At 38.6% G+C, this 26518-nt stretch overlaps 2 protein-coding genes across 6 annotated transcripts in view; one reads left to right on the forward strand and one right to left on the reverse strand.

The window, feature by feature from the left end:
• The window catches only part of LOC122549676 (secernin-1-like), an 83721-nt gene extending 71316 nt beyond the window's left edge, over positions 1-12405 (forward strand). For all 4 annotated transcript variants that reach the window (XM_043689515.1, XM_043689514.1, XM_043689513.1 and 1 more), the window contains exons 6-9: positions 1415-1571; positions 5386-5566; positions 10023-10188; positions 11398-12405. In XM_043689515.1, coding sequence (XP_043545450.1) covers positions 1415-1571; positions 5386-5566; positions 10023-10181 — 497 coding nt within the window. In that variant the 3' untranslated portion in view covers positions 10182-10188; positions 11398-12405. The remainder of the gene's footprint in view (positions 1-1414; positions 1572-5385; positions 5567-10022; positions 10189-11397) is intronic.
• Positions 12406-22788: 10383 nt separating this feature from the next.
• Positions 22789-26518, reverse strand: part of wipf3 (WAS/WASL interacting protein family member 3) — a 105552-nt gene continuing 101822 nt past the window's right edge. For both annotated transcript variants that reach the window (XM_043689519.1, XM_043689520.1), the window contains one exon: positions 22789-24719. In XM_043689519.1, coding sequence (XP_043545454.1) covers positions 24679-24719 — 41 coding nt within the window. In that variant the 3' untranslated portion in view covers positions 22789-24678. The remainder of the gene's footprint in view (positions 24720-26518) is intronic.

Raw genomic sequence — 26518 nt, forward strand, 5'->3', positions numbered from 1 at the left:
ATACACTTAATGGTAAGGTCCTAGGGAATGTTGCTGAACAAAGAGACCTTGGAGTGCAGGTTCACAGCTCCTTGAAAGTGGGATTGCAGGTAGATAGGATACTGAAGAAGGCGTTTAGTATGCTTTCCTTTATTGGTCAGAGTGTTGAGTACAGGAATTGGGAGGTCATGTTGCAGCTGTACAGGACATTGGTTCGGCCACTGTTGGAATATTGCGTGCAATTCTGGTCTCCTTTCTATCGGAAAGATGCTGTGAAACTTGAAAGGGTTCAGAAAAGATTTACAAGGATGTTACCAGGGTTGGAGGATCTGAGCTACAGGGAGAGGCTGAACAGGTTGAGGCTGGTTTCCCTGGAGCATTGGAGGCTGAGGGAGACCTTATAGAGGCTTACAAAATTATGAGGGGCATGGATAGGATAAATAGACAAAGTCTTTTCCCTGGGGTTGGGGAGTCCAGAACTAGAGGGCATAGGTTTAGGGTGAGAGGGGAAAGATATAAAAGGGGCCTAAGGGGCAACTTTTTCACGCAGAGAGGGTGCTGGCAGGTGGGACTAGATTGGGTTGGGATATCTGGTCGGCATGGACGGGTTGGACCGAAGGGTCTGTTTCCATGCTGTACATCTCTATGACTCTAGGAGGAGGGAACCATGCAAGTGAGTATCAAAAAGCATTTCTGCAAATGCTATTTGGTACCTGACTTGCATCTCTGAACTTTGTCTCCTGCAGCAGAAGTCAAATAAGTTGCTGCAGACCCTTTAATTCCCACTGTAGTACTTGTCCTGTTTGTATTTGGAGACATTTTCACCCGAGATGCACTGAAGCTGACTTTCAATCTTAGTATGGGGTCAGCATCACTTTTCTCCACGCATGGTGAAGTTGTTGAATAGGAATATCAGAAAACTGTTACTAACAACCAATTCACTGCATCTTCATTTTGAATACTGTTTCAACTTTGTCAAAAGCCTGGAATGCTTGAACAATAACACCACATGGACTGTAACCATTCAAGGAGGTGGCTCACCACGATCTTCCAGTGGACAATTAGGGATGAGCAGTTCCTGCTGGCTTTCCCAACAAAACCCACATCTTATTCTTTTTCTTTAAATGCAGTGATACCTGTTACTTATGCATTCCTGTCCCGAAATCAGAACAATAGAATGTGTACTTAGTGAATCAAAGGCAACTTTTATGTCAAGTATATTATAATCATACACGTGGGTTAATATTCCACTAGTGGAATGTTAGAAATTCTGCCTTATAAAGCTGATGTTTTGTTTAGTAATGTTTTAATAATGAGCTTAATATTAGCAGAGACTGACAGTTTCTAACAACAAAGTATATTCAGATGGCATGTTTGATTTATGTGGTAATTTTTGTCTCCGCTAACTGTTGGTTCCTGAATATCCTATCACTAGGAAACATCACCATGCAAACCATGATGAATGTGCTACGTGACAAAAACAGCATGGATCTGAATTCTTACCTTGTCACAGGGAGCATGGTGTCCATCCTTCCCCAGAGCAGTAGCTTACCATGCATCCACTCCTTCACAGCCACTCCCAATCCTGCAAGGTTTGTTGTTCTTCAAATTATTGGCTGGCCTTCAGTGAAGGGTAGTAGATCTAACCAAAGGATTGATATGTAACCATTTGTTTCACGTGTCTACTTCCATGATTTCTGGCCTTTTTCTTTAAGGTGACTAAGTGTTAGGCTCCTCTGGCTTGACCTTGGGAGACTGAACCATACTAACCATAGCAATGGTTCCAGATCCAGTATTTTTATTAAGATGACAGGAACTCTGGTTTCAAAATCCTTGGATTAGGAAGGTAAAAACGACCTGAAACTATAGTGTATGGATGCCAAGTGAGGTTGGAATCAGAATTAGGGGTGTGTCTGTACGCTGTCTGTGTTCACAAAGCCAACTGACGCCATAAGACTGATGTGAATTGTGGCTAATTGATAAGATAATGGTGGTTTATATAAAAGTACATGATTGATCAAAGAGTGAAGAAAAAGAAAGAAAAAAGTCATTGTGAAAGTGCCACAAAACGCCTACCAGGGAAGTGGAAAAGTAAAATATGTACAAGAAGTAAAGTACTTTTTTAAAAAGTCTGGCTTTCTATCCATCTCTGGATTTGCAATCATGATTTGAAATTGCATATTCAGTCTGCAACTGAGGACATGATCTGTTGAATGAAGTATGTCAAAATTAAGTCTCTCAACACAATTGGATATTTAATTGTAACACATGCATAATTGGTTGGGACAGGAACTGTTGAGTCATAAATGGGAAATATCATTTTTTTGTGTAGGGATAATTTAAGTGAAGGATAGAGGTTGTATCACCAGAGTTAATTCTTGTTAATTACAATGCATTCTCCCTTTTAAGTTGCCCCATTAAAAGCACATTAAATTGAAATGATGTAAAATGAGGCTGGTATTTGTGTATAGCATTGTGTATTCCCATTAAAGTTGTTTTATATTCACTGACACAGGGTTGTGTGACCCAATCATTACTATTTTGGAGCAAATCTGTCAATTTTCCCACTGGCCAGCACACCTTCCCACATGTTGCCTTTGCAGCTGGCCGTTGTGTCTGTTATTTCATACTGTTGCGCTATAGGCCACTTCTTTCTTGCTACTCGCAGCGAGAGCTTGGAGAAGAGAACTGATGAGGATCAGGGAGCACAACCAGCAATGATCATTGGCATTAGTCCGAATGTAAGACCTCCTGTAAATTATCATACTGTGCTAAATAGTAATCAAGTTGACTGGAACATGTTCGTTGTTCCACCCTATCACTGAATTTGAACTAATGTAAATTGAAAGTGCATTTGAGTGCTACATTCAAAGAAAGAGGCTTCAGTGGCTTAAATGAATACTAGTTACAGATGTTGAGCACCAAACACAGATTAAATGGCTAAATTTGAACTCTCTTAAACCAAAATCAGATATTTGCAGCATTAATAAGAGAAACAGAACTGAGGCATTGCAGCTGTGGGGCATTAACAGATTAATGTGGATTAATGTGACCCTGTGTGCCTAATGTTTTGGAACACAATGAGGTTCATAAACCACTCCTTACCCTCCACCCACCCCCTCCCCCCCAACCTCTCCTCCATTACTGCAACTTGCCTTTATGTCCCACCTTAAGGATAGTGAAACACCCTCTCCATCATGGAGTGTTCCCAGATTTCCAGGTGAAGACTGCTTGGGGTGAGTGCAATTTTGAATCAATATTGCAGAACAGAAACTCCAGTGTCAAGTTGATATGGATGAAACATTTGCTTAAAGTTCCACAATCCTGGGCACTATTTCATTACGGTCCACCCAGAATCAGCTGTTGTTCAGGTAGAAATTGTGTGAAAATACCACACACAGTGCTGGTACACCATTGAAAATGTTATTTGGCAGATTAACAGTAATCTGTTTCAAAGTCCAATGCCCTGATTAAGGTTAAATCAGAAATAAGGAGTCTGAGATTTCTTCCAAAAAAGCCAAGTCTGACCATTCACAAGCAAGACCCCACCTCCTTGTTCTATGATATATAGTAGGTAGAAGTTCAAACTGCCCACCAACCTAACCTAACTTTTATTTATTTCATGGTTCAGAGCCTCAGACACCAAAAGGTTTTGGCAGCATTTTATTATGGGAGAGCTACACTTATGCTCTTAGCACCTTCAGAGATCCTAGTAAAACTCTAATGTTATATCCTAGAACAAGTAGGCATTCCAGTCTTTGTGAGAATGAGTCTAGCAGTGAGGAATTGTGGTAACAAAAATATGTTGGAGAAGACAGGACTGTTCTTGGACAAAGCGCTGAGAAGATTTGGAGGCATCTGGACAGTGTAGATTTGAGAAATCATTCCCACTTGGGAAAAGATTGAAAGCTAGAGGGCACAGTTTTAAAGTAATTGACAACAGAAGAATAAGCATGAATGAAGAAATTTTTTTTTAATGCAGACAGTGGTTGTGGTCTGGAATGCACTGCCCTGCCAGAGAGTGTGGGGGAAGCAGATTCAGTTGAAACATTCAACAGGGAATTAGGTTGATATCTGAAAAGGAAGAATTTTGCCCGGTTCCAGGGAGAAGGGAGCTGAAGGCACCAAGTGCTTATTTGGGGATTTGGAACAGACGCAATAGACCAAATGACTTTCTTCCAAGCTGTAACAATTCTATAATTCTGTGATTCAGCAATCAATAGAAAGTCTAAGAACATAAAACTGCGGAACTTTCCCACTGCCATCAGGCCCCTGAAGTGAGATTGATTTATTTTAATTGTCCTTAACATTTCTACAAATCTTGAGACCTGTCAGTAATGTATTTAAGCAGGGACGCAATTATTATCTGGTGTCTGCATGATGTTTTGGCTTTGCCCTGCTATTCTAGATTGTTTGATGTACTTTTTCTATCTGCTGTATAACAAATTGTGGTATTTTTCAGTCTATTGTGTAAGTCCGAATATTTGTTTTCTACCTTTGCCATCACTTTCCAAAGCTAAATTGTGCCACGATGTTGGACTATAGTCTGTTGTAAAGGAACTGCAATAAATATTACAAGAAAATATTATTAAGAGGTGGAAGATCAGTTTTTCTTCTGACCATCCATAAAACTAGACATTTTGTAAACTCAATTAACTTGTGTGATGATAACTTCGAGGAGAAAGTGAGGTCTGCAGATGCTGGAGATCAAAGTTGAAACTTTATTGCTGGAACAGCACAGCAGGTCAGGCAGCATCCAGGGAACAGGAGATTCGACGTTTCGGGCACAGGCCGATTCCTGAAGAAGGGCCTGTGCCAGCAATAAAGTTTCAACTTGTGTGATGATAAGTCAAGTCCAGCTGAGGTGCTCAGTTCTGCAGGAAGGCAAGTATATAAAACAACCCAATGTTATTTCTAAATTGTAATACCTTCAGAGATTCTCTAATATAAAAGCAGTAGTGAAGTTATCCTCAGTTTTGAAATTTCTCTTCCGGTTGGTTGTCTGATGATATTCTGGAATTAAACCAATTCTAAAGAAAATATTTAATGGTTAGATGTCTGATGGTACCAATGATTCATGTGGTCAACAAAGTACATGAAAATTGCGCTCTAACTCTGTAGATATTCTAGTAATGAGACTTTAATGTTTGTCACTCCCCCTGTTTTAGCACAATCTTCTAGGTTTATAATTGCAGCCCGTGATCAAATCCAAGGGGCAAGTTTTGGCACTCTGCTCAGAAATACATTTCTCCAGTGTTAATTTTAGAGTGCCATAAAACCTATGCAAATTGCTGACCAATTTTCACTTGTATTATGTGTACACGGTATTTCCTAGAGTTAAGTAGCAGACTGAAAGGAGACTGTTCCACTACTAATATAAAAAAAACTCTGATTTGTTTGCTTCAGGTCCATCTTCAAACCTTTCATCTTTGTAGATAATGTCAAGCCAGTCCCTAAAACACAATCCCCGAGCTTTGGTAATGAGGACCCAGTAAATCAGCAACCTCGTTTCCAGAGCACGGTTGACCGTAGACATGAGCTGTATCAGGCTCATGAGTGTGCCAGAGCAGTTATGGAAACCGAAGAGGTAAGATATGTTGCCAAAAATTTCATTAGATTCAATTTGTTGACACTTTTTAATTACACTTTTCAGTGATTTTCATGGATCGCTCAGTAACTTTCATAATAAACCTTTATACTGAATGATGTATTCATGGGAGGTCCAGACAAATCAATTATTTCTTCTAAGGTGAAATTATATTTTTGGATATAAGTTTATTTAATTTGGCATTTTCTTTCAGCTACAGAAATGCTTTAAAAATAGTTTTAAGCAAAGCCTTTTAATTAAACAGCTGTATATGCAAGGAACTATATCTAACAGTCCAAAGTTTTACTCTTTCCCCATACTTTGTTTTTTTTTAAGTTTGGCCAGATGGACAGGCTGGGCTGAAATCAACTAAGGATCATGGAGGGTTTCTCTCCATGTGCTCTAGTGAATTTTCTGTGACTACTGCCCAAAGCACATTTCATTTCCTGTGCGTTGCAGCTCTTTGTCTCACCCATCCTAACTCTCTCCTTGCCAGAGGCAAAAGTACTTGCCAATGCCAGGACCTCCCAGCATTCCCAGGGATGGTGTCATTTTAAAAATCCAGTAGGTGTTGCCTTTCACTGTGTACATAGTGGGAACAGAACTAGAACTAAAACTAAATGCTTCTAAGGGTACATAGATGGCGTAGCTAGCCAGTCATTACAAACTTGAGCACGTTTATGTATGTACGGCTACCTAAGCTGTACAGGTTGCCTGTCCTTCATGTCGTCCCCTCAGTAAACAACCCTGTCTAAAAGAGTGCTACTCGTTCCCCAGTGCCCAGTTAGTATAACACATACCCATTGTTCAATGTGGGAAGCCTTTAAACCGTTGAATACCGTTGCATTTATTCAGAAACAGCAAAAATGAAGGGAAAGAAATAAACCAACAGACGTTGCATTTGCTTCTGGGGACAGACGGGGTCTACTTGTTTTCCGAGCAGTAACAAATTTATATTTACTGAGTGATCGGTGCACCCAGCTCTTATCAATTGGAGCCGAGTGTCAATTAAATCCTCTCTGATGTGTTGCACCCACATTCTGACATGCTGTCGTGTTGAAGGTAATGTTCCTCCTGCTCAATGATTTCATCTTCCTTCTCTGGAGATTCCCCTCCTTGTCTGTTCCAGTTGTGCAGACCATGTTCTCAGATTATGCAGCACTCTCTCTGGACCATAGTGCAACCCTAGCTCCCGACCTTGCCAAGCATCCGAATTGCCATTGTAACTGGGCTCTCATCTGCTCCACGATGGCCCTGTTTGAAAAATGGGTATACAAAGTTAAAAATCACACAACACCTGGTTATAGTCCAACAGGTTTAATTGGAAGCACACTAGCTTTCGGAGCGACGCTCCTTCATCAGGTGATGAAGCGTCGCTCCGAAAGCTAGTGTGCTTCCAATTAAACCTGTTGGACTATAACCTGGTGTTGTGTGATTTTTAACTTTGTACACCCCAGTCCAACACTGGCATCTCCGAATCATGAAAAATGGGTGGCAGTGTGTCAACATTTAAGGGTGACATGATGGCTCAGTAGTTAGCACTGCTGTGCCACAGCGCCAGGGACCCAGGTTCGATGCCAGCCTCTGGATACTGTGTCAACAGTCCATGCAGAGACATTCCATGGCCCTCCTTACTAAGTCCCTTATTTAAAGGAAAGGTACCATTTCATTGGAGGCAGTTCAGAGAAGGTTCATGAGGATGATCCATGGTGTGGAGTGCTTGTCTTGTGAGCAAAGGCTACACAGGTTAGAACTCTACTCACTGGAGTTTAGAAGAATGAGAGGTGATCTCAGTGTAACATATCAGATTGTTAAGGAGCTTGACAGGATAAATGCTGAGTGAATGTTTCCCCGCCTGGGAGAGTTTAGGACCAGAGGGCATAATCTCAGAATAAAGGGGTACCAGGTTGAGACTGAGATGAAGATTAATTTTGTCTGAGTGGAGAGCTGTTTGGAACTCCTTGCCATAGAGAGCTTTTGGGCCAGAGTCCTGGTGTATCTTTCAGGCTGAAAGATCCAACCTCACCGCCAGCCTGATGTCGAGCAGGCACAGAAAGGAAGAGCTTTGTTTTAATTATACTTTAGTCATCTCTTAATATCTGCTGTAACTCAATGGCACTGGAGTGTGGCAACATATTACACTTTTCACTAAGTATTCCAATTCCATCTCCTCCTCTGTCTCTGTTATTAAGGAATTCCAGCTGATGGGGTGTGTGTTGGTGGTGGTGGTGGGGAGGTTTAATATGAAGCTTTCCATCTGGATGTGATATTGCTTTAGATGAAATGGTCCTCTCTGACACTCCCACGCATAATGGTCATCTCACTGAGGTCCTGTTATGTACCGAATTGCATCCCAGCAAACCATGTGCACTTACTGAACAAGAGAACATAAAGGATAACTTTGAGTTTTAAAAAAACGTTATTCCTGTCCCTTCTCCAAAGATGATGGCCCACATCGTCCAAAGGTAGCAGTCACCACCAGATTGCGGTTTCTGTAACTATTTACCCTGCATCCTTCCCCACATTTCAGGACCTAGCCTCCAGTGTCAGAGGCCTCAAATATGTGTAACTAAATCCTTACGCAGTGGTAAGATCGGGCAACCCAAGCCATGCCCCTTTTTATTTACAGCACAAACTGCCTAATCCGGTAAATTAATTCATTTACTAACACACTGAACAGAGATGGGATTTTTAAACAATATGTTAGTGAGTAGGAGTTCAGAAAGTGGATAGTGTGACATATGGATGAGTGGGTAGGTGGATTGAGGCTTCATCAGATATGGCCTATTCAGGGCTGTGGGATTAGCTAGGAGAGAATCCGGTCCAGGTCCGATGAGAAGTGGTGAGCTGGCGAATTACGTCAACTCAGCACGACCTGATTGGTGCCACAATCTGCTGAGTTTGCAACCCTCTGGAGCACAATTCAAAAGGTCAAGCAATGCATGCATGGACAGACACATGGAACCAACCCCCCCGCCCCCAACTCCCAAGGCCACATTCAGTATGTGCAGCAGGGAGATGACTTTAGCATCAAAGCAGCATTCAGTACCAAAACGACAGGCAGAATGCAGTTTTCACTTACATTTGCTGGCTTTCCAGGTGTCTGGTGAGCTCCATTTGTCTTGATGGTGAACATGCTGTTTCTAATGATGTCAACCCCCATGAGGCATGGGGTTGAAGCTCTGCACTGGCTGAGGTACATTTGGGACCTGTCTCCTCACTATTTTACATTAGGCAAGGTATTACCTGTAGTTCAGGCCTCAAATAATTTAGGATACATACTTCTTTAGAGAGGGAGATGAAATGGGAGCCACCACCAAGCTGTAAAATAATCATTTCTATTGATATTAAATTTTGATCTGCAGATAAACAATGGAAAAAACTCATCTTAACGATTAGCTATTTAGCCTTCTAACAATAGCAAAACACAAGACGATCTCTATCTGTCTTTTAGTGAATAGCATTGTCTGTGAAAAGCAGTAAAAAGTCATTCACAGTTGTGTATTACTGTGTGGTTACTACACACAAATCATGCTCAAAAATACTGCTTTGAATGTCTCCAAGAGTTTGCGGTAAAATCATTTCCACAGCAAGGGGATGGAATTAGGTGTTCTTGAGCCTGCTGCACATCAGTGTTGCTGAGGAAAGCACTTTTACTCTTTTAGCACAATAACCTAGATTATAATCTGTGCAGATAGTTAGGAATATGGTTGTATCACCAAGGGGACCAGTGCAAACTGAAATGTCAGATAATGTGACTGAAATCTTAGAGACTTGGCAATCTCCTCATTATATGCATAGCATTGCACACCAGAGTGTTTGATAAATCTGCTTTGACAGGCTTTATTGTAGCTCAGTCACTGTGACCAGGCTGTAGTCTTTTCACTTTAGTGTGTGGGGAATGGTCATTGAGAGATATTTGGCATGTTGGATACAAATTCTTAATGCAAAACAAAACTTGAAAGAGTGGATTGAGAGACCAAAATCTGGTTAAAGAAGCATTTTAGGAGGCTTCTGAAGCAAAGCAAGTAGTGAATAGAGTTTCAAGTGAGAGGGGTCTGGTGTGGAATGCTGGGTTGGTGAGGGAAGGGTGGAGCACAGACTAATCTGGTATTAAAGGACTGTAGTATGTAGTTAAGTACATAATAGGGAAGAGAATCTTGACTTGATAAGGACAGTTTGAATATAATTTTAAAGACACCGCAAAGCAAAAGAGACAAACTACAGAGGTCTGCATCTGTTAGTTTGTCATTTAAAAATTACCTGAAAATTTCCTTTAAAAATATCAGTTCTACCTTATTAATTTGTGTAATCAGTTGGTGCAGTCCAAGAGAGTGGCATGGCAGCAACAGCAATGCAGCAAACTAGTGATGGCCACAAATTCTGTCCTGCCATTAACATCCTTAATCAGAGAACCAATTTAAAAGCTTTCTGAAATGGTCATTTTTCTCTGTAGGATGCAGGGCAGAAGCTTTGGAAAACCATGCTGGATTTGGAAAAACAAGGTCTGGAAGCCATGCAGGACATCTTAAAGTGTGAAGGACCTGTTGACCCTTCAGAATTTGCTGACCTCTTCTATGATTGTGTGGACACTGAAATTAAATTCTACAAGTGACGTTTGTGTAAGTTTCTAGTTTTAAGCTAATCAGCAATACGTAATTTAATAGAGTAAGACAGCATGTGTTTCAAAATGGATATAAAGAGATGAGTATAGCTAATGTTTTCAAGTACAATGCTAAAGTATTCTTTAAGCACCCAATTAGAATGGGAAGTAAGAACTGTAGAAGTGGTGAGGTTAGGTGTACCTATTAAAATATTTAGTTTCATCCAAAGTGTTTCAAGCAAGACAGTCAATTAACATGTTCTTCAAATTCCACAACATATCATGTATCCTTGGGGATTTTGATGCCTAGACTTCCTCCATTCGGGACACTGTAAACAAACAAATTTCTAGTCTACAAAACAATGCAGAAACAAAATGCTATGGATGCTGGAAATCAAAGTAAAAATTACTGAAAATACTCAACAGGTCAGGTAGCATCTGTGGAAAGAAACATTCTTTTCAGCATTTTGCTGTTCTAACTTTAATCTAATGGGAATTTTGTTTTATTTGTTCCCATGTTAACCAAATCATCTGTGAGCAAGTAGATTTTTATTTACAAGTTTGTTTTTTAAAAAAAACCTTAATTAGAAAAATTTGAATTTAATTGGGTTTACTGATCATAGAGCAGCCATACGTTTTCCTTTCCAATGGTAATCAAATGATGATTGCAAATTTTGTTTGTAAAATAGAACATCAAAAGGAGTTGGTAGCGTATCAGTAGCTGCATTGCCAGCACCATTTTGTTTCTTTGTGAAGCTACATATGGTGTCTGTATTTGATATATGAAGCAAAGAAATGAGTCAGGAACAATGATCAGGCATCATACCAGGACTCAAATATTTTGATTTTGAAGCTTCAAGTTCTATCACTGTTAACTCTTATTCCATGTACTAAACTTTTGGACATAATTTACAGATTTATTCATGTTTGGTCCTAAAAGAATTTAAGACATATATACAGAAGGTAAAAATACTGACTTCAAGTGGAGTTAAGTATGACCAGGTACTTTAAATGGCAATTAGTGGAAAGTAAATTTTCATCAGTTGTGGAGAAAAACTTTGTTTACAAAAGAACCACAAGTGTTGAAATAAACATAACAAAATAATCAACCACAAATATTGTGATTGTTCAAAACAGTTGGTAGAATTATTGCATTAGAAGGGGAAGCTTTAATGAATTTTCCAATGCTTAACTTTAATTATGTTCTGAATTTTTTTCTCTTTTTCAGCTCTTAGTCGTGCCTCATTGGCCTTTGTAGACCTTTCTGAAAACCAGGGTGAGGAGCTGTTCAAGACAAATGATTATCTCTTACGTAAAGTAAAAAGAGGAGACTCACTGTCGCTTGGTTTGTCTTTTATTCCAGATAACTCAGCTACTCCCTGAAGTAAAATCCTCAAACATCCAATTGTGTATTGTCTAACCTTTGTGTCTAGTGATAGGACGCAGCCAGTGGTTGGTTGTTGGTTGTGTGCATGCAGAAATAATATAAAGCAGGACCTTCTAAATGCTTTATGATTGTCACGATAGCATTTACATCCTTCAAACTGATTCATTGAGTAAAGAATGGTCAGGTGACAAGCTAACAAGCATGGCATAATCTGCAGTGAGTCATCATAGATGCCCTTCGTATGGTATTTTCCTTTTTTTTTCTTTGTGATAAATCTTGTCAAATTTGATTTGACCTGAGGTTCTCTCTGTTTCTGGTTAACTGGTTGTGGTTTGATATGCTGCAGCATGTATTTTATGGAATTCCTTATACTTGAGAATAATTAACAGCAATTGAGTCTGATCCCTCAGCAGATGCCAGTTACCACAGTACTGGGACACAAACTTTTATTTTTAACATGAATTAGAACTCCAGAACCTTGAATTCAGTTTAAAAAAAAATCATTTAAATAAAATTCAAAATATTGTACATTAGTGTATGCAAGAATGAACTATGCACTGCATGTAGCTCTGTTACAGCTGCATTTGTTGTAGTTCAAGCTTTCTTCTCTGTTTATATTATTTAACTTTTCACGTGTTTTGCACAATTAGGCATCAATTATTTTCAGGATGTTTTCTGGTTTATTAATCACGTCTTATAAATTGCAGTATATTGGTCATTGTAGCAAAAATACAGGTTCTGTTATGCAGAAAATAAGCAAGACTGTTTTGTTTATTAGGAGAAAATGAGGACTGCAGATGCTGGGGATCAGAGCTTAAAAATGTGTTGCTGGAAAAGCGCAGCAGGTCAGGCAGCATCAAAGGAACAGGAGAATCGACATTTCGGGCGTAAGCCCTTCTTCAGGAATCATAATCATAAATATCGATTCTCCTGTTGTTTTGTTTATTGTCATGACTTATTCACTAGCAAGGGTTGGTGTTTGTGTGTCTCACTGCCTGGTTGGTCTTCATCCTAGGCCTTTTGGTACTGTCCAGTTGATACTAATGAATGAACAAAGTATATTTAGTTTGTTACTTTGCTTAAGTACAGAAAGACAGATTACCTTTCTCTGTTAAATATTTGGACAGAATTATCTCCTTCATCTTGTGTGATATGATGCTATATTATCAGTTGGTGTCACATAACTAAGGATCTAGCATAATTAGTTGTTTAACCAGTCATTACAAAAGTCATCTACTACTTTTGCGACCTAATTATCCCAGCTTACTTTGTTTCAGTAATGTCTGCATTCTATAACTTGACTCCTGCAATAGCTCATGGTAACTTTGTGACAATTAAGTTCATTTATGGATTTATAAATTTGTTCTGGCTTAATCAGTAACTTAGGTGTATCTATTGAACAAATGGATGTGTTAACATTTAATGTTTTACATGGTTACACCCAATAGGACAATGAAATGAAATTACTGGCCCTTGAACTTGAATTGTAATCAACTATAGTTATTTCTTGTGAAATCTTATTATCATTATTGTTTGATTATTGCATAAATCGGGAGGCTGAGCTACATGTGATCTGTTGTGTACTAGTTGTCAAGATGTGAATCCTGTGCTTACAATCAGCAGCTGCATCAGTGCTCATCATCACTAAAGAATTGTGTGACAAGATTAAGTGCTTTGTTTGGACATTGCAATGATAATGGTTCTATGTCTGTTTTCTTTGTCTTGTTAACTCTCATCTGACAATTAATTTATTAACAATTGGAGTTTCATCATGATGATGGCAGTTTAAGGTCCTCATTAGAACTTTACAGCCATGATATAGATTGATCTGTTTTTCCTCTTGCCGAACAATGATGTGCAGAGAATAACAATGCTATAATAAACTAATGGAAATTTCAATGTCTTGCAATGTACCCATGCATGTATACATCTTCTAGTCAAGAGAGTATAGAAGATTCCAAATGGAGGCCTATTTTGTTGTTTACACAAGATTCTGTATAACTGTTCCAAACGTTCTACAAAATCCATATACAACAATTTCAGGATTATTTCAGACACCTTTGTTATTTGGAAAGCATACACCAGAATTGATGAGAAAACTTTGCCAATGTTTTATTGTACAAACTGACCCCAATAATCCAAATAGGGATGAAAGTTCTCTAAATCTGCTTGATACTCTTCATACTCATTTTGTAAGTTTTTGTTAAGAAGTGTTAGATCTATTCTGCATTACAACATTGCTAACTTTGATCATTAGGGACTCAACATCTTTGGAGGATTTAATCTTGGGAATATAAAACATAGTGCAATAGCCTGTGATTCAAAGAGTCGATGTACTGTGCACCATGGAGGTAGTAGGCAAGTCTATATTTGAGATTTCCAATGTAATTGCACAATACTCAACATTGCTGTTTGTGAGGAGATCTTGTACTAAACTAAATATTGCTGTTGTTTAGCTAGAGTGATAGTGTATCAAATCTAGCAGTGCTGTGTAGAGATATGTGGAAATAAACAACTTCACAAGAGCAGGAAACACTTGAAAAGTAAGTCCAGACTGCTCTTGGGCATCCTCTGGTGGTAAGTTGTAAACTAAAATATAGGCATAAGGAGGGGGAGCAAAAGTACAAAACTTCTTAATGTCCATACTAATCTTTTCAAAAAAGAACCATGGTGGTAAGAATACTTACTTGCTCCATCACTTGAGATGATTAAATTTTGAACTTGCACGTTTTATGAGATTCGTTTACTTGGCATTATTTTATAGCCTTATTTAACATGTCCCTTTTTCATTGCATGGTAATCAGAATTAAAAGTTTAGTTGGAGTGTTGAGTGGTATAGTTATTGAATCATGATAGGAATTCCTTGCATCTAGGAGTATGTTCACAAGGCTTATAAATTATGTAGTTGTATCACTGATTTAGTTGGTTAGTGGATACATCTTTTGATAATGTGGGGCTCACTACTTCCATAATTTAAAAAAAAAATGAATCTGTACTTTTTCTGCTTTGTGTGACACAAATATAGTTGAGATAAAGGTAAGTTTGTAAAATGTAATCTTGTTCAAATATTGCTTTGCTACCACAATTTCAGATCTATTTCCTTTTAAAGTTTTCCAGAAACATTATGATTAAATGGCAAAATATATTGTTATTCCACCCATGTCTATTTGTGAACAAAAAATGCCTAATTGCCTTTTCATTTGTATCTTGGCTAAGAAAACTTTTGGTTTGTGAATGAATAATCCACTTTGCACATAACTACTCCCAGTAGCTGAATCCACTTTGCACATAACTACTCCCAGTAGCTGTACTTGTCGTGAATTGAATGATTTTCTCAGTCCAATTGAAATCTAACTCTCAATTAGGTTTGTATATCTTGGCAACCCTGATTATAACACTCCCTTCATCTGAGTGGGGTGGTGTGCAGAAGAATGAAAGAGAGGTGCCCCCAGAGTTTCCTGACCATATGTGTAAATGCTACCAAGCAACTCCTTAATGAATTGTTCTGCCAACTTCATCTGTCAATTAGTTGGATTCATCTCTTGAATTAGTCACTTGTTCCAGATGATAATTGAACCATATTTCTACAGAATGAAGCTAAGCACATATGTCTTACGTGAGTGAATAATTTAAAATTGTTGAATCAGTATTAACAATAACTTTGTTCTTCAAAGGGAGATGCTAGAAATACACAGCAAGTTAAATGTTAAGTTGTCTCTTTGAAGATGATGACTGACCAGTTGGGTACTTCAAGCATTTTTGGTTGTCTATTTCTTTATTTGCGACATTTGCATTTTTCTCCTCCTCCTGTTTTTACATTCATTTTCAGATATCAGGCACTCCATACATTTTGCATATAAATATTCTCAGCAGTCTGTTTCATTTGTAACCTCCAGTACTTTCTGTCCTGTATGGGGTGTAGCTTGGAGCTAATCCTGGTATAACTCTGCAGCCCTAGCTATTGCCACCTGGTTCTCGAGCTACCCTTTAAAATATTCTTTGTCCTTGTTAAAGCGTTCGTTCAAACTTTGCTCCTTTTTAATAACAGTTCAATCTTCCAAGTTATGCAGCTATTCCTTAATTTACCTCATCTAATCCCACTCTTAAGACACTAGTCTATTTATCTGGCGCATATTATGCAATGGAAAGACCAACCTGCTTATAATCTTTGGATTTAATATAAGCTAAACCATATTATTGCTACTTCTAAGTAATTTTAATTAGGTTCTGGGAACTCAATGTATTGAACAAGCCATTAATTATACATTAATAATCTGGTCTAAGAATATTTGAGTGCTAACAATTTACAGCAGTAATGTCTTCTATTCATATTGTACATTTTAATGTGACAAACATTGCAAGATGTTGCTTAAGAACATTATTAAACAAAATATAACAGTGATACTTTTAATGAGAAAGTAAGTTGACCAACGCTGTTAAAGATGTAGATTTAAAGTTAGAAGGAAATGATGTAGCGGGATTATCTCCCAGCCATTGGATGTTTGATTGTGAATGGTGAAATTATCAAATATGGAACGAAAATTAAGAGGCAAAAATCAGATGAGTCATAGAATGCTAACAACATGGAAGGATGCCATTTATTCTATCGTCTCCCTGCTACCTCTCTGAGAGCCATTCCCTACTTGTTCCCCTGTGAGTTGGCAATTTTTTTTCTCTTCAGATAATTATTCAATTAGAATGCTGTAATTAAATCTGCCATACGAGTAGTGCAATCCAACCACTTGCTGCATTAAAACATTCTTATCTCTTATTGCCTCTGATGTATTTGCTATAAATCAATAGCACCTGGTTCTTGACCCTGCCACCGTTACTACCTACTCTGGACCCCTTTTGAATGTGAATATCTCTATCCACACCTGTCGACCTTGTGCAAAGAAAACAGTCCCAGCATTGCTCATTTTTCCTCGACTTGTTCCGCGGAGGAAAACTTCATTTCTGTAAATATTCCCATTCTAAACCTTTTGCATCCTTTCCAAGTATGATGCTCAGAATTGGGCTCCATATTCCTGTTGTGTCTGAACTAGTATTTCATAATTACCATGACTATGTTGTATGGTATACTTTGTTATTCATAAGGCTCAAGTTCCCATATACCTGAACAACTGCTTTCTCAAACTAGCCTGCTACCTTTAACCAGTTTGTGTATATATTGTCCCTAGGTCATTCTTCTCCTACACCCCCTTTAGAATGTGACCTTTTATACTGCCTTTACTCATTCTTGCTTATTATGTGTTGCTTTGCTTCACTGCATTAAGTTTTTATCTGACAATTTCTCCATGTCAGTCTGACTCTGGCTTTCTTGAAGTCTATCATCCACATGTTGGTAATACTTAATTTTGAATCTGCAAATTTTGACGCTGTCCTGTACACTCAATTAAACAATGTAGATCAAGAAAAGCATTCGTCCAAATAACAAACCTCCAGCTTACCAACTATATACCTCCTTATAATCCAAAGACCAACCGTTCATCACTGCTGTTTTTCTTTCACTCAACCAACTTGATATCCATGATGCCAATGTTTTTATTCCACAGGGTTCAACACTCTTGACAAGCTTGCACTGTAGCATTTCATCAGACACCTTTTTCTGAAAGTCCTTATGCACTGCACTAACCATAATAGCCGCCTTGACATTCTGTGGTTGAGTTTTATTTATGCAGTAACAAACAATTTTAAGTCGGTGTCATTTTTTTAAGGTTTTTTCCTGACACCCCTGAAAGGTTCACATTGTGGATACAGGAAGTTCTGCATGTGACACTTTGAAACACCCCCTAATATTTCTTTACAAAACACACCAAAATAACCACAAACACGAGTGCATGTGGCAGAATGACAGTATTGGCAGAGTTACTGTGCATGTGTGCTTTGGGGTGTCAGGCATTTTCTTTCTTTAATCAATCCATATTTATCCAAGTATGTGACCTATTAACAATGTTCCAGCATAATATTTCTAAAGATTTTCTCTCTCATTTTCTTCATCATTGGCTGTCCCTCAATGCGAGGATGAAGCCCATTCAGGACCAGACATTTTTGATGTGGGTCTGAACAGGCCCATGGATGGGCCGTTGACATGGATGGCTGAGCACATGGTGTCAGCTATCTCATAAGAAAGTGGTATCTGCACTGCAGGATGTGCTGCTACTTCCCTGCCAGTGCTCTGCTTCATCATTAAGATACTGTGACTCATCGTATTGCAGCTTGGTTGACAAATGAGTCACCATTCTGGATGAAGCTTCCCTCAATTATTAAAACTAATGCTTGCTCCACTTTTCAGACTATCTGCCTTTGAAGCATTTTCTTTATACCCTGGTTCTTGGCCATTTGCATTGTGAAGACTGCAGATGCTGGAGACCGGAGTTGAAAAGTGTGGTGCTGGAAAAACACAGCAGGCCAGGCAGCATTCGAGGAAGAAGGGCTTATGCCCATTTGCGTTGTGAAAGCAATCTCAGATGGGTGATCATTTCTGGTCATCAAGGCAGTGTTCAGTCCATTGAGGTTGAATTTGTAGGGTTTTTGCCTGAATACTTTAGACTAACTTCAGAAAGACGCTAGCATTTGTTCAACAGTCATCCTGACAAGACTGGAGAATGTAGTGGAGGTATTATTGATAGATTTTCTCTAATGCTGGTTTGTGACACTGATATACTGTCTAGATCTCACTGCCTGTATTCTAGGATTTTTAAGCATAATGAGTGGTGTTTCATAATAAACATAATTTATATGTTTGATGTTGGATCTCCACATCAGTGGTGACTTCTTAAGAGAGTTGCCTACTAAAGTATGTAAAGTGCTGTACCTAATCCAGAGTCCTTCAACATTTGTGGGAGATGGAATCTTCGGCTGCTGATGTGTGGATTGATGAGTTTTGTTTTGGTAGTTACTGAGGATAGGCCAAGCTTCACATCTGCAGTGTTGGAGAGATTTTTTTTATATCCCCATTGGGAAAGAGTAAACCACAATAACCAAACCAACCCAAAGTGAAATAATTACTAATGAGCTGAGTCATGTCCACCAGAAGCTGCATTCCATGCAAAGTTCCTGGGAGTGTTATTAACAAATGAAACACTTTTTTTGCAGAATCTCCAGTTGCTAGGTCCATGACCATCTTGGTAGCACCGATTCCTCAGAAGCAAGAATAAAACAAAGAACTGCAGATACTGGAAATCTGAAACAAAAACACAAATTGCTGGAGAAAAATCAGTAGGTCTGATAGTATCTGTGGAGAGCAAGCAGAATCGCTGTTTAGTGCCCAACCCCACTCCCTCAGAACTGATTGAAGCAAGATAACATGGCATATATGCTTATAATTGTATTGGTGAAGGGAGTAGTGTGTTGGTGTAAAGGAGTAAGTGATTAATGGATACAGAGCCCAGAGGAAGAGACAGACACTTATTTAAAGAGATGGATAACCGTAAGCCAAGGAAGAAGAAAAAGCTGATAATGGGGACCATATACAGGGGAGAAAGTGAGGTCTGCAGATGCTGGAGATCAGAGCTGGAAATGTGTTGCTGGAAAAGCGCAGCAGGTCAGGCAGCATCCAGGGAACAGGAGAATTGACGTTTCGGGCATAAGCCCTTCTTCAGGAATACAGGGGAAAATGGTTGGCTGTGGTGAAATAAAAGCAGCCCATATCATGTGGGGGTGGGTAAAAGACATGAAGGTATTCAGACCCTAAAATTATTGACTTGATATCAAGTCCTGAAGGCTGCAAGGTTCCAAGTGGAATATTAGATGCTGTTCAATGGGAGGGGAGGAGAATGTGACTTAATGAAGTTTGATATTTTCAGGGTCTAACCACCTACTTGATGTCCTTTACCAACCCCCACACCACAGGGGTCTGGGTGTGCAGGTCCACAGGTAACTGAAGGTAGCAGTGCAGGTAGATAAGTGAAAAAGGCCTCTGGCATGCTTGCCTTCATTGGAAAGGGATAAGGACAGGCAAGTTATGCTGCAACTTTATAAAACTTTAGTTAGGCCACACTTGGAATATTGCACACCAGTTCTGGTCACCATACAACCAGCAGGATGAGGATGCTTTGGAGAGGTTTACCAGGATCTTGCCTGGCATGGGGGATTTTAGCTATGAAGAAAGACTGGGTTCATTTTCACTGGAACGCAAGTTGAAGGGCAACTTAATAAAAGTTTAAGATTGTGAAGGATAGGGACAGAGTGGAAAAGAGGCATTTTCCCAGGGTGGAGGGGTCAATTACTAGGAGAGACAAGTTAGAGGTAGGGTTGTTTATGAAAAACTTGTCTCATACAATTCTTTTAAAGTGTGGTGAATGCCTGAAACGTGCTGGAAGCAGATGGAATCACAGCATTTGAGAAGCACCTGACAAATACTTGGAATAGGAAATGAATAGAGCTTGTAAGTGAAGACAGTTTTTTTTAAGTGAAGGGCAAAACTTACTAGTGCAGGTTAGCCGGGCCAAAGGGCCTGCTCATGTGCTGCATTGTTTTTGTTCTAGGCCTGTCATCAAATGGGCAGCTTGCAGCACAGCCAACCTATTATTAGTTTTCTCACTGGCTTATTAACTTCCACCCCACCTGCCTAATTGTGTGTCTCTCCCTCTCTCTCTGACTTCTCCACCTATCACTTATTTACACTACTCTCACCTCCCAACCCTGTCTTCAGTCCACATCCAAGCACCTTGCTTCTATCAGTTCTGAAGGAGGATCATTAGGCTCTAAGTCTGCTGCAAGACCTACGGATTGGTTAGTTTCTCCAGGGGCAATCATTAAGCATTCTCTTTTCCATCACCTATCTTAAGTGGTGTGAATGTAATTGCTACTTACCATCCTGAACCTGGATGTTTGTCCTGATCTTGCTGCATTTCAAGCATGGACTGTTTTGACATTTGGAGTTCTGACAGTCTATCTTTTTCCCAGCATTGAAATGACTAATACTAGGGAACATGCATTTTGAGATGGGGTAAGTACAAAGGAATTACAAGGGTTTTTTTTAAAAAGTGTGTGGTTGGAGTCAAGAATACGCTGCCAGGGTGATGGGAGGGGGGGGCCAGATATGATCGGGGTGTTTAAGGGACTTCTGGATAATCACATGAATATGCAAAGAATGAAGGGATCTGGACCAAGGGCAGGTAGAAGGGATTAGCTTAATTTAGCATCATGTTTGGTACAGCATTGTGGGTTGAAAGGCCTGTACCTGTGCTGTACAGTTCTATGCTCATGGTCATTAGTGACTCACTGATACTTTTTGAAGTAGCCGCTACATAATGTCCTCGACATGAATTAATATTCAAGAACTGCAATCCTCTCTTTTTGTGCCAGTTATAACTAACCATTGAAGCATTTTCCCATGATTCCTGTTGACATTGATAAGATTCATTATGATGTCATACTTAGTCCTGTCCACACAAAGCAGAACAAATCCAATTTGAGCAATTACTGACCCATCGCCCTACTCTCAATCAGCAAAGCAGATAGTATTATTGTCACTATTACAAACAACATTACCTCACACATATCTAGCTTGGGTTCTGCCATAACCTCTTAACTTTGTCATGTAACTTTGGTCCAGATGTGTACAAAAATATTGAATTCTCTCAATGAAGAAAGAGGGGGATAGCCTTTGATATTGAAGTACTATTTAAAAAGAGAGCCTTTCACCAACAGCACATGGTAAAATTTAATGGGAATCAGGAGTGAAGGCTTTCCATTCACTTAGGTTATAGCGAATGGAATGGAAGAGGATTAGGCTTCTACAATCACAACCATTTTGCTGCATAGATTCCTTTCGCTCAGCCACCTTCATTGCTTCAATGGCCTTCCCAGAAAGGGGAGAAGGTTGCACTATAGGACTATCACTAAACAAGTGATCTGAAGGCCTGTGTGACTGTTCTGGGAATGTAGTGGGTTTGGATCCCACTATGGCAGATGTTGAAATCCATATTCTTTATGAACAAAATCAAGTTAAAGTCCAAATAATGATCATGAAACCATTGTCAGCAATTGTTAAAAAAAATCTGGATCATGAAAGTGTTTTTGAGGAGGAAACCTGCCCTCCTTACCTGAACTGCCCTATAAGTAACTACACAATAACCGATAAAATGAAATGCCCCTTGATTGGAGTGGTTTGCTCGGCAATTTCAAAGGCAATTAATGATTCATAATCAATGCCAGCCTTGCCAGCACCATGCACATGATTAGAAGAGCCTACAAGTGGTAATATCTGCAGATGGTATTCTGTATTATTCAAAATTCCTCAGATAATGAAGCATTTTAGGCACATGTTCACCAAGAACTGCAAAATATTCAGCTAAGGTTTATAAATGCTATATATTCAGCTGTCACTGCTGCCAGTGTGTTATACAGGGTTGTGTGCATTCAAACCTCAGAAATACTTGAGGTAGGTTCACTGCCACCAATCTTTCTTATTGATCTGCTTCTAAGTTACCAACATCAAACAGGGAGGATTCTGACATGAAGTTTCTAGCAGAAGATGGACTCGGTCTTGATAAACTAAAGTTTGATTACATAGCAAAAGGTAAAGTCACCATCACTACACCAGGCCAGAGGGCTGCTTTCACATTAGAAAAAGACAACTGGTGATTTATTCTGAGGGTCACCACCTCAGGCAAGGGGAGCAGATAGTCCTTCGGGGTAACGTTCGCTGGTGAGGGAATTGAGCCTATGCTGTTGGTTTCACTCAAATGCAAACCAGCTGTCCAGTCAACAGAGCTGACTGACCCCTATCGAGCTAAATTTCACTCTGGGATCTGACTTGTCCAGTTAGCTGACATTATATTTGTATTTTTATTTTGTAACGGAATGGATAAAATGGTGTCCTTATCCTAGTGTGCCATTGGATGAGAGGTTTCATCCCAGGATACACTGATGCTAAGAAAATAAAAGATTTTTAAAAAGTGTTTCAATGTGTTTTTAATACTGCTTATATACATAGAAAATTAAAACCTGCAAAATACAGCTAGACAGAATGGTGAGGGAATTGAACCTATGCTGTTGGTTTCACTCTAATGCAAACCAGCTGTCCAGTCAACAGAGCTGACTGACCCCTATCGAGCTAAATTTCACTCTGGGATCTGACTTGTCCAGTTAGCTGACATTATATTTGTATTTTTATTTTGTAACGGAATGGATAAAATGGTGTCCTTATCCTAGTGTGCCATTAGATGAGAGGTTTCATCCCAGGATACACTGATGCTAAGAAAATAAAAGATTTTTAAAAAGTGTTTCAATGTGTTTTTAATACTGCTTATATACATAGAAAATTAAAACCTGCAAAATACAGCTAGACAGAATATTCAATGCATTGTATTCTGAATAAACAATCCTGCAATTTTGTCTAGAATATCTTGAGTTCAATTATTTTGTACTAATTACTTTTTTAATCTTTAAAGACTTTCCACCTTTAATACATTGTTCAGGTGAGGTAAAGAAATATTAGCTTAGATTTTGCATTATGGAGAAGTAAGACTGTTCACCACTGACCTCATAAGCCTGACTGGGAGGTCTTAGTGCAGAGATTGTAAGACCATTTGCCTCCTCTCATGATTCAGTGGATAATAGCACTCTTCACTGAAGATCAGTGCTGTGTATCCCCAATGAATTTATCAGGCTACCCAAACAATCAATTAATCACATTGAAAAATTCTCACTGACAGCTAACTAGAAAAAAAAAAATTGCTTTGTAAAAAAGTTACAAATCTTTGTAATAAAGATTGCAACATATATAGAGTGCAGGGAGAATCTGAAATAGCATGCAAAACTTCAAGAAAAATTGCTAGTTTTTTAAAACTAGTCTATCATAACAGAGACATATAATAACCTTTGACAATTTTTCTTTCAGAGTTGGATCTATTGTTCAGCAATAGTTTTTGTTGAGGGATCACCATTTAAAAAAACAAACAGTTAACCTGATTGAACAAAGTGGTTTTCTATGAAGTTTTTAATGATAGTGTAAAAGAAAAGGGCAAGTTCTTGCCACACCAACTGATGTTACTCCTGGAAAAGAAGAGGGTATAATCTACATTGCAACCTCTGGAGGTACAGTAAGTGATAGAACACAGCTTCAGGATTTCCACAACAATGTATCCACTAAACTACATTGGTGACTAATTCAGTTAAATGAAATGAAGGCTTGTGACACTAATTACAGTTACATGCATTAAGAACATAACTATGTAAGATTTATCAGGCTTTGGCATCTTGCATTTCATATTGCAAGAAATACACAACCAGAGATAAACAAAGTCAAAGTATTTACACAATTGATTGTAATACTTAACAAACAATTGATGTTGCAAAGTTATAACTAAAGCTGGAAAAGTTTTTTTTAAAAAATAGCAACAAATTGAAATTAGAATGATTGGATAAATTAAGTATCTGAATTAAATTTTGATTACCCTTTAACGGATCAAATCCAAAACACGTGGGCATCACAAAACTCTTGTATTTAACCACATGTAATAATGTCGCCTGCAGGGAACAATACTGAATATACCAACAACCAAACTATATTTTGGTATTCAGTTGTGTAAAAGCACCTTAAAAAAGAATAGAAATTTAGGTTAAATCCTAATTGCTTAAAAAAACACAAAAAGCTAAACTAATGCCAAAGCTAGGAGCGAGTGCATGAAATTTATATTAAAAAAAACACAAACTCCCATTTAAGTGTTACTAACAATGGAACAATAAATTGTAACTGAAGTATTTCCAATCCGTAGTAACATTTAATATTTTTCACAAATAATTCTCTTCAATTGGAAGTATTCAGATTTCCTGACATCTATTTATCTAAAATAATCCTTACTCGGTCCAGACAGCACTTCTAAATTTTTTTAATGATCGAAATGTACATTTCAATTATTATGTTAATTTATAATGATTTTAACTATTTTGCTAGGATATAGATAAATGTGATCAACAATGGAACAATTTCTGTCACTATTAATTACAAAGGAACGCAAGTTTCTTCAAGTATATGAAGAAAATTGTTTTCATATTACTAACTTAGGAATAGCTATTTTAATAAATTCAAGGCAGAAACATCTTTCTTCTGTGATGTCACATGCTGTCTTCCAATGGATGGTCTCAACCACAAGCAGCGAAATTAACAACTCATCTTAATGGTGTTGTAGCCAGATGAGTTTTGTTGCTAACTGGAAGAAAGAACATGTAGAAAAAAAAAGTCAGGAAGTAAAATCACAACTTTGCTATATTTTCCAAGTCTCTTTCTTTTAAATCAAGACTAATAAATGGTAAAGTTGAATTAAATATACACTTCTTTACATGGAAGTCAAAATTTCAACCAAACTCAGAATATAAATTTACTTCTTACTACTAAAATCCAATAACTAAAATTACAATTTCAGTGGACCTGTGCACAAAACCAGCAATCCATGATAGTTACCAGGGAACTATGGATAAAATGGAGGAGCGAGGCTGTCTCCTACATTCTCTCTCTCTAGTGTTAGAGGTGATACAGACAAAGAATTTACAAGGTAATGTCCAAATGTTACACTGTTTTAGGAGGAACTCAACAATTGAAAACTCTCAATGGAAACTAGAGTCATAATGGAAATGATTTACCAACCATTTGAATCAATTGTCTGCTGTACAGCAGAAACTTAATCATGCAAAAGGTTTGCTTCTGGTCTTTCATGTCTGGAATTTGCAGTGAGGTATAGCCCTGAAGTGATGATATTCTCAATTGTTTCACCTACTACCACTGACTGCATCAGTGGGTTTCCCAATATTAGTCATTCCACTTTCTTTCCACACCCAGCAAATCTATGGAGAACTGACATACAATTTACAGGACACAAGAGATAGTTTGGGCCAAAGATACCTGCATATCCACATCCATACATTACTGATGTTTGTATTTCTCATTTTAGAATATAGCACATTACAGCATAGGAACAGGCCCACCAGCATGTTATTCTAAACTAATCCTATCTGCCTGCACATTGTCTATATCCCTCATGCATCTGTCTCAATGCCTCTTAAACTTCACTATCGTATCTGCTTCTACCATCTCCTTGGTGGTGTATTCCAAGTACCTGCCAACCCCCCCCCCCCCCCCCCCCCCTCCTTATCCTTAAATCTTTTCCCCTGGTATTTGACATTTGGGAAATGACTGACTATCTATGCCTCTCAATTTTGTATCCTTCCATCAGGCCGTCCCTCAGCCTCCAAGACTCTACCAAAAACAAGTTTTTCCAACCTCTCCTTATAGCTAATACACTCCAATTCAGGCAACATTCTCATAAACCAGTTTTGCGCCCTCTCCAATGCCTCCACATCCTTCCTATAATGTGGCAACCAAAACTGCATACAATACTGCAGATGTGGCCGAACTGAAGCTCTGTTCAGCTGCAACATGACTTGCCAACTTTTATACACAATGCTTGACTGATGAAAGAACACAAGCTGTATGCCTTCTTTACCATTTTATCCACTTGTGTTGCCACTTGCGCCCAAGATCCTTCTGTATATCTACACTCCAAAGGGTCCTGCCATTAGCTGTATACTTTCCTCTTGAGTTTGACCTCCCAAAATGCATCACTTTACACTTGTCTGGATTAATATATGCCATTTTTCCTCCCAACTTTCCAATTGATCTGTATCCTTTGACAACCCTCTCACTGTCTATAATTCCACCAATTGCCATATTGTCTGCAAATTTAATCAGATCACCTACATTTTCATCCACATCATTGTTACATATTACAGAGGTCCCAGCACTGATCCTTGTCATGACCTTCAGTCAAAGAAAAAGACATACCCCTACTCTGTCTTCTATAACCAAACCAATTTTTATTCAACTTACCAACTCACTGTGGATCCCACATGACAATCTTCTGGACCAGCCTACCATGAGGGACCTTGCCGAATAGTTTAGTAAAGTCCATGTAGATAACATCCACTGCCCTACCCTTTTGCGATGAGTGAACTT

Source organism: Chiloscyllium plagiosum, chromosome 5 (genome assembly GCF_004010195.1).
Source record: "Chiloscyllium plagiosum isolate BGI_BamShark_2017 chromosome 5, ASM401019v2, whole genome shotgun sequence".
NCBI lineage: Eukaryota > Metazoa > Chordata > Chondrichthyes > Orectolobiformes > Hemiscylliidae > Chiloscyllium > Chiloscyllium plagiosum.